At 38.4% G+C, this 12758-nt stretch overlaps 1 protein-coding gene across 5 annotated transcripts in view; it reads left to right on the top strand.

Moving 5' to 3' along the window:
- Positions 1–12758, top strand: part of LOC110840498 (dipeptidase 1) — a 254454-nt gene that overhangs the window by 190216 nt on the left and 51480 nt on the right. For all 5 annotated transcript variants that reach the window (XM_087353977.1, XM_087353974.1, XM_087353975.1 and 2 more), the window contains 2 exons: positions 327–474; positions 7504–7660. In XM_087353977.1, coding sequence (XP_087210103.1) covers positions 327–474; positions 7504–7660 — 305 coding nt within the window. The remainder of the gene's footprint in view (positions 1–326; positions 475–7503; positions 7661–12758) is intronic.

Raw genomic sequence — 12758 nt, 5'->3', positions numbered from 1 at the left:
TCTCGGTTTAAGTGCATAATGGATATGTCCTGGTGTGTAAAGTTTTGTAGTGGGATCAAAGGCTATGTATGGGGAAGGAGCGTTGTTCTCGGCGTCTGAGACGCTAACAAGTGGCTTCCATCAGACCCCTTGTCTCCTCTGCACTTTGAATAATCCGACCAAGTTCATAACACCCCATTCATTCATCCACTCAGAATAACCAGGAAGGAGTTTTGATTGCCCTTCAGCATCGAACTGAACAACATAATTCACAAAGAGGCACTTCCAGATGGAATTTCCGAGCACTTTGGTAAAACGAATAACATAATGTTTTGTACTTATTACAGGAGACGCTTGCGGCCCGAGCATGCGCCTAGCTGTCCTGTGGCTGCTCTTGCTACAGGTACAGGCGGGCCGAGTCGGGCTTGGACAACAACTCGAGGCCCGACTGGACACAGTGCGCAGAATATTGCACGAGGTTCCCCTTGTAGACGGGTGAGTTCAGAAACTTCTCAGTCTAATAACAGGTTCTGACATAAACGTTCCTTGAAATGTTTCCAGTGTGGGGAGATACTAACTAGAATTCTAGATCTGAGATTTTCACAGTGATGAAAGTTCGGATTATGGTCTTTCGAGTTTTTACACTCTTTTGCCTTGTAGGTGGTTACCAACAAGTCGGAGGAACATAATGAATCCATCTTCTTCCCTGAAGATGGAGGTAGCATTTTCCTCTGGCATTTGGCAAAAACCTACGAGAATAAGCATTTTCACAGCTCAGGAGACTATAATATAAAACGTATGGAAAATGTTTTGAATTGTGATCTGGAGTTTCCAATGAAACTGTATGATGTTAAAAGACTGCATTTAGAAATTCCAGAGCGATGAAGGGTTGAATAATACTCAGGCAGTTTATAACATTATCAGTACAATACTGATAACGGTCAGGGAACATAAAAGCACATATTCCCTACGCGAAATCAAAATATAAAAATTAATTTTCTTCATTATATTTCCTAGTTGCCAAAATGGCAGATCTGCAGAGTGGCAGTCTGACCAATTTCCAGTCGTCTCGCCATCTGAGCTTCAGTAGTTATTACTCCGTTCGTCGCTGTCCCTAGAAATAACCGCTTGACTTCCACAAACTTTTATTTTTGGCACGTGGAACGAGTATGAAAGTCTGAGTAATGTATTTCGAACCTTTTACTAGTGTAATTAAATATCATTTTGAAGACGCCTTCAGAATACGATACTCAAGATCTTGCGAGCCTAACATATATTCAGGTCTCAGCTTGCAGGCAGACAAGTATGAGGTGGGATGCGAGAACTTAAAACGCTGGTAATAAAATGAAGTCCCTGCTCCTGGAACTTGCGTAATTTCTGAAAGTGGGTTACGTCTCTGTCGCACTGTCGCACTGTTGCGCTCTTCAGAGACTCATTTCTCATGCGCCGCGCGTCAAGTGATGTAGGGGGTGCAGGAATTTCAGGGGCGCTCTGAGTAACCTATTGACTGGTTAACAGGGTGACAATGAATGAATGGCTAGCTGGCTGGTTGAGTGGCTGACTCACCGAACGAACGAGTGGCCTGATTGCTGACTGGCTGACTAATGAATGCGTGAATAACGATGGAATGGTTGAATGGCTAAATGAATTAATATCTGACATAATAGTTGCTAGTTGTCTGAGGGAGTGATTGATTGCCTGGTTGATTAAACTAATGAGTGATTGGTAGAATTAATTGAGGCGTGAAGGGACTGTACAACACAATCTCTGACAGAATGACTCAAAGCCTGACGATCTAATCGACAGCTGTCGTGCCCGATATAAACATGTAATAAACAAACAAGTCAGTAAATACTATTTATGTTACGTAATGACTTATTAACCAAATTAGTTGTTAACTGAGTGACTTATTTACTAAATTACTGCGCGGCTGACTGGTTGTTATGCTTGACTGAAGGACTAAATATCTGGCAGAGTCAGACACATTTAATTTGCAGTTTTGTGGCCATTACATTTCAATAGCCGATACAACTACAGGCGACGGTAAGAGCTGGAAATGGATTAGAAATACAAAAATTACAAATAAATTTATGTACAGGTTGTATCAAAATTCTTCAGGTGGCTGTCATAGCGTTAAGTATTCCGTATTCAACAAATGAATGTCTTTGCTTATTTAAAGCAAGTATCTTAAAGGGCAGTCTACATGAGAACCAAATTCGCCCAGTAAGTTGCAGTGTGATCGTACTATACCGAAAGCCGTTGCAGTTTGTGAAGTGCTTTTGCAGACAAAAGGGAATGAAGGCCCATATGGCACTCATCACCACCGCTAATTGTGAAGCTCCTCATTATGCATCATCCTCATTCCTGCTGTTACTTCCTCCCTCTTGAACCCAAACATTCTCATCTGCACTCTCGCTCCTTCTCTTATACTCTGTACTCAGACACTCTTAAACTCTTATGGCCTTAAGTAAATGTCAAGATTCACACATGTACAGAACGAAATGATAAAATACTTGACAAAACTGAGGTCGATAATTTAGAGATATCGCTACGTACAGAAAGGGATAGAAAGCTCTCTAGGTTCAATGGTGAGGACACGTAGCTTAAGGAAACGTAGAGCTATAAAGCCACCGCATGATAAGTAATAGGAAGTTCAAGGAGACCTTGAAACGAGTATTTTGAGGCTGGTACAGGCATTGAATTTATAATCCGTTGTGATAATAAAAAGCTCAGTTAGTCAGTTTGAATAAAGCGGTCGAACTTTTAAACATAACAGGACGGTTGTCACTTCTATATTGCGCAGATACTGTAATATCTTTTATTGAATAGATTCATCAGGAAAGGAGAAACGTTAATACTTCCTAAATCGACTCATAAAGTTCTGCGCTGTTAAATGAAGTGATGTCAATGCTCAGTGAACGGAGACACGTTTCAAATTATGGCAAAGTCTAATATTTCGATTCACCCTTGTTTTAAAGAGTTCTGTAGCACTGAACGGTGTGTGTCTTGCAAAACTTAATTTTTTGTCATAAACGTTTGCGCAGGCACAGATTTCAGAATTTTCGGAGAAACATCAGTGACTGGAAAAGATTTTATCTTTTCTTTTTTCTAAGAGGCAAAAACCGAATGTCTCAGCCGATTTATCATCTCCCCTGCTGCGTAAACAGGATGTCCTGGTTCAAAATTTTAGGCCGGAGACCGGGTACTCATGCTTTTCTACAGTCTACCCGGGAAATTTTGTCATACTGCCTTAAATGAAGCCGCGAACATTACCTTCGATAACCTTTTCGATTCCATCTTCATTAATCCTCATGTACTACGATGTGATATCTTCATACTCACCGCTGTGAGAACCTCAAGTCTTACTTATATATTCTTAGTTACTGCTTCGTTAATTAAATTACGAACACACAAATAAATCCAGGAGAAAGAAATCCATACTTGGTTGCCATGTATGGAGGCTGGATGAGAATATTGTGGCCTCATAGTGAGGCTATCCTGTTTCTGAGTTTCACGTGAGTATGTTGTCATAACAACCAAAACATCAAATAATGCGCGTCTCCATTCTCTCAGTCTGTTATCAACGGATCGTGGTGACTATCATACGTTTAAGAAAGATGGCAGCTTCAGATGGGCGGGATGTGTTTCCGGTGGCAGGACACGGATCCTAGTTTACCGCAAAAAAAATAAATGTTCAGATAGTTATAAAACCTGGAGTCTTGCGGTGGCTTAGAGAAGCAAAATAGTGTTATTGTAAATCGATATTTGGGCGCGCAGAAACTATTCAAAGTTCATTGTGAGGTCAGGAAAAGCAAGAAGGCGTTTAGTAAACATCTTAATTAAGAGATTAGGTACATTACCGGAAGCAGATTTATTATGGCTGGGTGTTAGGCCTTCGTTCACATAATAATTTGGGACGACGCGGTGTAAAACAATCAGGCTAAGAGCCAAAGAAAGAAGATTCTTGTTGGTAAAGACGCAAACAGACTCCAGGGAAATCTTAGAGGCAGGTAAATGTTTATTTCCAATTTTTCTTAGTATGTCGACAGTTGTGTGACGTAAAACTAAACTTTGTAATTTATCGTTGTACTTTTATTCATTTGTTTCCAAAGGGTCTGATTATTTGATCTTCCTGTCTCTTGTTTAAAAATGTGATAATTATATCAGGGCACAAAGAACAGTAATTTTGTTTGTTGATTTAAGAAGTTGTAAAGCTTGGTCCCTCATCTTTATAGAATAACTTAGATAAGAAGGATGCTGTAGAACAAATTGCTGAGGGAAATATTTGGACTGTTTGGGACAGGAAGTGATAGATGTCTTGGTAAAATTACGCAAGAATGAGAATGTGCACTTGTCGTCAAATATTAGGCCAATAGAATGGAAGGGGATGAGTTTGGCCCGTCGCATAACATGCATGGGACATATGCGAAATACACGCACAATTTTAGGCCCGGAAATCTTAAGCCACTTCAAGAGACGTTACCGTAGATCAGAGAATATTATTAAAATCAGTCAGAATTAAATAAGGTGTGTACTGAATTGAAATATTTCAAGATGAATTGTATCTAAAATAAACGCACAGTTCTGAAGTTGTTTCTGTATGTACGCCTGTGTTATCCTGGTAACTGTTCGGTGAATATCGATTAAATTTCTTATTGGGATTCCAACATAGCCTTAAATTTACACAAATTTCAAATCGAACTTAATCATTTTCTAAAATGAAGGTTAATAAGAGCTTGAAGCTTGATGCTTCCACATTGAGTCAACAGTGAAGAGACTAAAAGTTACTGTATGCAAAATATGAAAAGAAATATTTTACAGAGAACATTTGGTAAACTAGTAAAACGTAATGCAAGAATATAATCCATTATGCAAAATCTCATTTGTCACTGTCAAAATTGACGGCCCATGCTTGTATAATTTAAGTCATGCTTTAACTTGTTGAAACTTTTAGTAGGTACGTTAAGAAACTCATCGTCCGTTCTTTCTACGTCCTATGAGTAAAGCTATTGTTCACCTACTTTTATTATCCTGTTGAGTGTGCTTATTATAATCGTTTTCGCCATATAAAAGAAGAAATGAAACGATTTGTAAGTTTCGCCTAACCTTCTGAGTCTTCTGCTTTAGCTAAACTTAACTTCCCTTAAGACAGGCGTGAAGACACTTGCGAATACGAATCACTAGGCTGCCAAGTGTTCATTTCAAATAAGTGAATCATAACAGCAACGTTACTCTGTGCTATAAAAAGTTGTGGTACGATTTATATTATATGGGTCTTATTTAAAAACCCGTTGTACCGTCTATTTCTCATTCTTTCGTAAAAACGTTGTCAAACATAATTTGTGTCATCTTTTACTTAACATTTCTCTATCTATCTATCTATCTATCTATCTATCTATCTATCCATGTACGTATGAGCATCTATTCATGCATGCGTGTATGTGTGTATCTGTAGATTTATCTGATGTTCTCTCTGCATGTAGGCCTGTATAATATATGTATCTGTTTGTGTATCAGTCCCTTTATGTATGTGTATGTAACGTATATATGTATGTATCAATCTACTTGTCTGTGTCTATTTTCTGCTCTTTCTCGAGTTCGTTGATTCTGTTTCTGTTTATTTATTTTCCTCTCTGCATGTATCATTCTAGAGTCGAAACCAGAACATGAATATAAGTTCAGTAACGTTGTAGGTTAATAATTTAAGACACTTTTGTACACAGTCCCTTTTAAGTGAGGTCCGGGTTTATAAGTTTTATGCATCAACATCCACCAAACAACGTAATGTAGGAAAAGAGAGAAACGCATTTGTACTCCGATCACTAACGCCAGGACTCTCATGTTCCATGTATAAAACTCTCAGTCATACTCAGATATAATATATTGGTCAGGTATCCCATTAAGCTGTCGTGATCCTGGTGAGGGAATATAACGAATTCGTTTCCAATATCAAGTTAAACCACTAGAGATGGCTGGTTATTCATTGTTCAATATTGTCGACAGCTGAATAGTTGGCTCTACTTCCATAGGCTACCACCTAGAACTCACTCTAGGGTTCCTTTCTAAGTGAGGAAAGCGACAGTCAGTTTCATTGCGATGTCGGGATGTGTAGACGGTACAGATGAAGAAAAAATGAAGCCCCAACAAACTGAGAAGGGACAGTGTCTGCCAATTTAATTTTCACCACTGTAGCCGAAGTTTTTGTGTGATAGGTTCAAAATATAATGCCACTTGGAAACCGAGGTAAAACAAGGTGAAGATTGGAAGAAGATGTGAAAATCGGTCTTGTAGAAACAGCGTGTGATGGTGGAAACTGGAGTCGCCTAGTATAGTATAGGATCGAATGATGGGTTGCATAGAAGCGAAAATTTTCTTGAGCAGCTGACCTTCGAAGGAAGAAAAATTCTAACAAGTATTTACAAAGAAGATAGTGTGCTTTTCAGAGTTGTACTGTGGTAGAAGTTTAGCGACGTTTCAGTGGTGGTTGTTACCTCCAAAATCATGGCGACGAGTAAATCGATTATCGTGTACTCTCCATTCGTATTTCTTGGGTCCAGATATGTATACAACATTATTAATTATCCAAACAGCAGCGACTCATCGGAATTGTATTCAAGATCTTTGTGTTACGGAATGAGTAAGAGACATTTAGATAATTTATTGACGTAACTAACACAGGATCATGATGGCATGTAAACGGACGTGAGAAGATTCACGCTTGCAAATATCAAACATTCGTGAATATATACAGAATGCCCCAAAAGTTTGTATACACACAACTATTACATACGTTAACACTGTGTATACATATTTTTAGGATGCCTGTAGTTTACAAGTAGGCCTGACTTAGGAAAGGGATTTGCCGATGTAGAGAGAGGTCGGCTGGCAGGTCAATTGGCCCCAGGAGAAACCACACCTAGTGACCATCGCAAGCAGCAGGCCGTCTTTGCTGATGACAACTGACGCACGACAGAGGACAGAAAGGCACAGATATTCTCTTTAATTTCCTGTGCCCCTTCTTTACTATTGAAAACAATAGAAAACTTTACTTAATCGACTTATTTTAGATCGTATAGGGGAACCTGAGAAGTGTTGTTCATAGGAATGCCTTCAGGAGCAGTAATAGGCAACCAGTGGCTGCGACACGATTGTAGGAAAGTCAAACCTGGTGAGATATCAAATTCTTATTGCGGCGAGTATGAAGATTGCTGTCTCCTGATATGCTGCACCATGTAAACTGGTAGACGTTCACCACAATTTTAGTGGTGCCTCCTGCCTCCAACATCAGGGCGTCACATACCAGAATACAGCTTCGTAATCAAAGTGTAAAGTAGTAAACATATTTTCCACGATTACAGGATTTCCAGATAAACTTGCATAACTTCTACTCGTCTTTCAACGGATGGAATGACGCGATTTTCCCCCGCAGAGCGTTCGTTTTATTGTCACGCATGTCAACTACAGACGAATATTCTCCATTCAAGGTACCAGCTCAATAACAAATTGTGTTTCTTCTTTTTCAAGACACAACGATCTTCCCTGGAACATCCGGAAATTCATAAAGAATCAGCTCGTAAATTTCCGGTTTGCGGAAGACCTACGGGAAATGTCTCCATGGTCCCGCAGCTCTTGGTCTCACACCGATTTGCTCAGACTTCGCGAAGGAATGGTAGCAGCGCAGGTAGGAATCTCTGTGGTCATTGCCAGTCAGCTGTTTAGAATCAGCATGTGTAGAAACCACAGGACAAAAGTTGATAGAACGCCTTTCCTTTCTCTTTCTTTCCTCTATTTAAATATTTTTATTTATTCCTTCTCTTTCCCTCATATATTCGTTCATGAATTTATTTTTCTCCCTTCCTCCATTCCTTAATGTTTGCTTTGTCCTCCTTTTCTGATTTTGTTTCATTTTCGTTATTTTCACTCTTTTTTTTTGTTCCTTCATTTTTCCTATTACTTACTTTTTCCTTCCTACTCTACGTTATTTATTGGTCTCGTCTTTCCTTCCTGTTGCAAACTCTCCTTCGTGTATTGTGTATATATATATATATATATATATATATATATATAGATTTAAAACTCCTTGCGTACAAATTACACGTTTTGATAACTTCAGTTTCATCCCGGAAGCCGTCTGTTAATTTAAATAACGTAGATAACCTCCCTGCCAAATTGGTTTCATACAGAGCGGACTTCAGATAGCACTGCCTGATGGTTCGGTAGTGACTCTTCGTATGTGAGTGCTATAGGGTGGAAACAGGGTAGAAACCTACCCAATCTACAGGGAAACAAGCCAGCTTCCAGCATAAACGGACACGTGTAGCATTATCAGAAATTATGGTCATTTTTCGGTCACTCGCCCGATCTAAAGCTGTAGTTGGGTGCTGTCACAGAACTGGAGAGTTTGATGAATTTGGTGTGTCAGAACAAGCTTAAAACTGTTATTAATAGAGGCAGTGATTTTTTATTTTACGTATTAAATGTTTGCAACTTCACTTATCTGTACTATAAAACCATTCTCTCACCCTTATCTCTTCTGTCCTGTTTATCTGGTTGTTGCTGGGAAACCATATACGTCGTATGGTAAGACAATATATAAAGTCTTCTTTTCGCATCTTTGTTTTATCTCAAAGCACATATTATTCTGCACAAAATAACCGCTGTATTTATTACATAGTCGAAATAACTTACGATAATTTCATCTTACCTACACCAAGAATACGTGATTATTATTGTTTCATTGTAAAATATAAGCAAGTCTTGATCACTCAGTTTCATTTAGACACTAAACAAGAATTATAATTAAGTTCATGCAATACAACTTTTGTAATACATTATAAATATGAAAAAAAATAATGTTTGATAGACATTTTTTGTTTGAATTTTGGAACACGTAAATACTATGTGCTCCCAGGACACAAAAATAACATATTTTCCAATTCAGTTATGTTATAAACTTGGTGCTGGAAAATAAACGCTTAATTCAAATGTAATTCCAGTTGACTTAAGCCCTTCTTACCTATCACAAAAGATCATTTTGCGAAGAGGAGCGATCCAGATAAGGCATTAGTCGAATTAGGTTAGGCAACCAATCGTTACGTCTGTCAGTAAAGAAAGAGGCTAAAAATACAGACTTGGCGATGGTACAAAATTTTTAGGATGTATTTAACAGCTTTAAAACGCTTACGTTTCTGCTACTGGTTACTTTTAACACAAAGGTCTGTGCATTATTAATTTCGTTTAATATTAATTTGTAGTTTTCGTTATTATTCTCCAATCGCATGGAAACTTTCAACTGAATTTGTGTCGTAAGATTCTTCTGTGACTTACGTTCGTGGCTTATTAACTTTTTCGATTTGCTGGCTGTTTGACATGAAACATGGAGGTAATTTCACGGAATTCAGATATGGTATGCACATGCATCATGCCCCATTCTCTAGTCACATCCTGCCTAATGTGGCTTCCCCTTGGTTATGTGTGGTATTGGTTTGATTGTCTGCCATAGTGTTCCAAGTGTGAAACACGCTGTGCCTCTCAAACCCATTTGAAGTCGTGTTTAAGGATAAAATCGACAAGCATGACACCTTATTCTCGATTTTAAACTTACAACACACTAAAACCATAATTGGAAAGGCAGTCGGTAAAGTAATGTGTATGATATCGGTTGTCCGAATATGAGACGAGACGGTCTGCCGGACACATGCTGCTCCCTAATAGAATTCCAAGAAGGGATTTTAAATGTAAATATTTTATAGAATTCTTTGAAATGATTTCGACTCGCGGCTCTCACATAAATCATTTAACAACATTAATCTAATATTTATGTCCGCATTCGGATCAGGGAGTTTAGTCACACGCAACTCAACAGAGACAATGTTTTGCCAGGTCTAGGGTCAAACAGTGGGTTGTTTTATGGATTGTGACGTCGTGCAGTCTTGTGGTGATTACCAACGCCCCTTATACGTGTTAGATGTACTTCCTGGTCTCCCCCCCTCCCCCGGCCTTGTTCGTTTGCCCAGAAGTAAAAATTATGAAGCTCTTCATTATGTATTTATTTCTAATCACATTTCATTTCACCTCAGGTCTTATTATTCTCCCCGGAACTTGGGTTTCAAATACTGTCAATGACATTCCGTCAGTGAGATATAATGTTCTTTTACGCACAACACAAAGTTTATATTTATAGTATTGTTTATTTTAGTCATTAGGGTTTTGCATTGGAGACTGTAAGATATAAATTTCATAACCGAATGTTAGAAAATATTCGCAGAAATTAATATGGCTTTAATTTCTTGAAATTAGCTTCAGTCTGTGATTGTGATCCCAAATACAGTGACAGTGACTGAAAGTCTAGGAATCACCCTCTAGATTTCGCAGACAGAAAGAATCGGGGAGGAGCGATTTACAGATAATTTATGCTGTGGAAATAAGAATGTGATACGAGAAGCATATCAGCCTACATCTAGAAACATCTATTTCTGTCACGCCCGAAACCAATGTACGTATGTATTCCTCTCTTCATTCAGTGTAACTTTCCACAAAGTTATAAAAAATATTGACGGCATTGCCACCCGTGTCTTGTATTCTGGGCCATGTGTAAATTTACAGGGACGACTGTCGCAGAAACTTACGAAGTGAAACTTGACGATGTAATAAGTTCATTCACAATGCAGTGCTCTTTAACAGCAGCTAATTGTAACACAGATATTGTGGATTGAATTATCTAGATGTGCTTTACCCTGTAAGAAAGAGAGTATTTCGTATTTATTTATGGATATTAAAGGACTTTTAAAACAAATTACTTTTACGTCTGGAATAAATCTCAAATATAATGTAGACTGTCTCTTTTTACCGCGTAGTGGTTTCCATTTATCAGTGATCGATCCCCAGCGTTCCAAGTCATCTGTGACTCCTCGCTGCTTAAATATGGTAATTATTTCCCGTGACGAATTGCATTTGTTCTATAACAGCCACCCCTTCGCAATTTATCTATGCATCACGCCAGGCACGGTTAATGATATGGCGAGCCAATTAACAGCTACAGCAAAACTGGAAGGAAAACGAGGGGAAAATTAAGTTCGTTGCAGTTAAAATACTCTGCTCCGTGGGAAAATTTGAGGCCTGGTAAGGAAATCTTCTCTAAGACCTTTATTAGTAGACAGGAAGAAATTGCTATAATTTCGTGAAATTATCAGGAAACTGTAGCAATTTGTAAGGACTAATTGATCAAACAGTAGAAATTACTGTAATGGAAGATCTGTTTATATACTGTAACAGACTCATTCATTCATTAATTAACCTTTCTTGTTCACTGGCTATACAGATAAATAAAGTGGCTATTAATTTTAACGACAGTGTAATAATTACGCTACCATTATGATATTTAATTGTTTACTTATATCCATTGTCTAATTTACATTAAAACAACTAGACGTGTATAATGTTCTATAAATTAATTTTTGTATTGTTATTATTTAAATTTCAGACAGTGGATAATATCGAAGCTAATGAATCGTTGCCATTAAGCGTTATAATGACAACAGTATGCTAGCAAGGAAGTTGGTAGGCCTGTGAAATTGTTTATGTATCCCGACCGTAATGCAGGACATAACAATAGTATAAAGATAGCCGACATATAGTTGCCACTTTTTGAAGGAAAATCGTGCATAAATTAATTAAATATTTTTAAAATTAATTGCTCAGGAAGATGTCGTCCAAATCATTTATCGTGGCTTCTTATAAAAGAGGTACGAAAGGGAGGGATGTTAGTATGAAATGCTGTGATCGGTACTATTGGCCGAAATAACAGCAGTGTGCACCTATGACAATGGGACAATCAGTGCATCGCAGAATGCTCGTATGGCCGGTAAATATATGGCCATGTCGTCCCATTGCATAAACCTAGCCATAACGAGACGAACTAAAATCCCTATTCACCAAGTAATCTAACGCTGACAATAGACTATAGTGACAGTACGTGGGGATCAGGTATTAAGGGCACGTTGAATTAATTGTGTTGAAATTGTAAGCAAAATTTGTACAAGAATTCGTCGTGTTTTATGTTTTTAATACCCAAATAGCCTTGTACCTATTGTTCGCTACACAGTTAAGTTGTTGTTACTATGATGGCTTTCAATTTAAATCCTTTCGTTTCAAGTGTTCTTCTTTGAACAGATTATCCACTTAGTAATCACAGTGCTTTCAGATGTTAGATATGATATTCATATAGCCCATACAACTTATAAGCTACAACCTAACACGTTAGCTAAGGGTAAACACGTCTGACGCATCTGGGCTATATCAGGTTTGAGACCTACAACAGTGACTTTACTCCACTGAGTTACCGCAAAAACTTAAAAAGTTGGCGTTGAATAAATTCTAAGTTAATCCAGATATACATTGATACTTCGAATGTCCTGTAGAGTGGTAACCGTGTGTGTGTATACGTCATAATGTTAAGTACGCCCACATGTGTGCTGTGTGGCGGGATGCAGGAGGTACGGGATTCCCAGGGGGAGCAATGTGTCATCCTTGCCGAGAGTGAGCACCACATCCCACAGTGTTATCCCTCAAGGGGATTGGAGTTGAAGCCTCCCACTTGTGTATCTACACCCTCTGGTACAATCACTCTAACATATACGAGTAAGCTTCCAACATTGTGCAGTCAGGGATGAGTAGATACGGGTTTTTAAAGACGAGCATCATGAGTATCTGGCGGTCTTAATATACTTCAGTTTGGTTCTCTATCCCTCTCCCCCCCAAGCGCCTACATGGCGTATAGT

Source organism: Zootermopsis nevadensis, unplaced genomic scaffold (assembly GCF_977971745.1).
Source record: "Zootermopsis nevadensis isolate Lab colony 2312 unplaced genomic scaffold, Znev_1.0 Znev_ptg000022l, whole genome shotgun sequence".
In the NCBI taxonomy this organism is placed as follows: domain Eukaryota; kingdom Metazoa; phylum Arthropoda; class Insecta; order Blattodea; family Termopsidae; genus Zootermopsis; species Zootermopsis nevadensis.
This window is presented reverse-complemented; position numbering and strand designations above follow the sequence as displayed.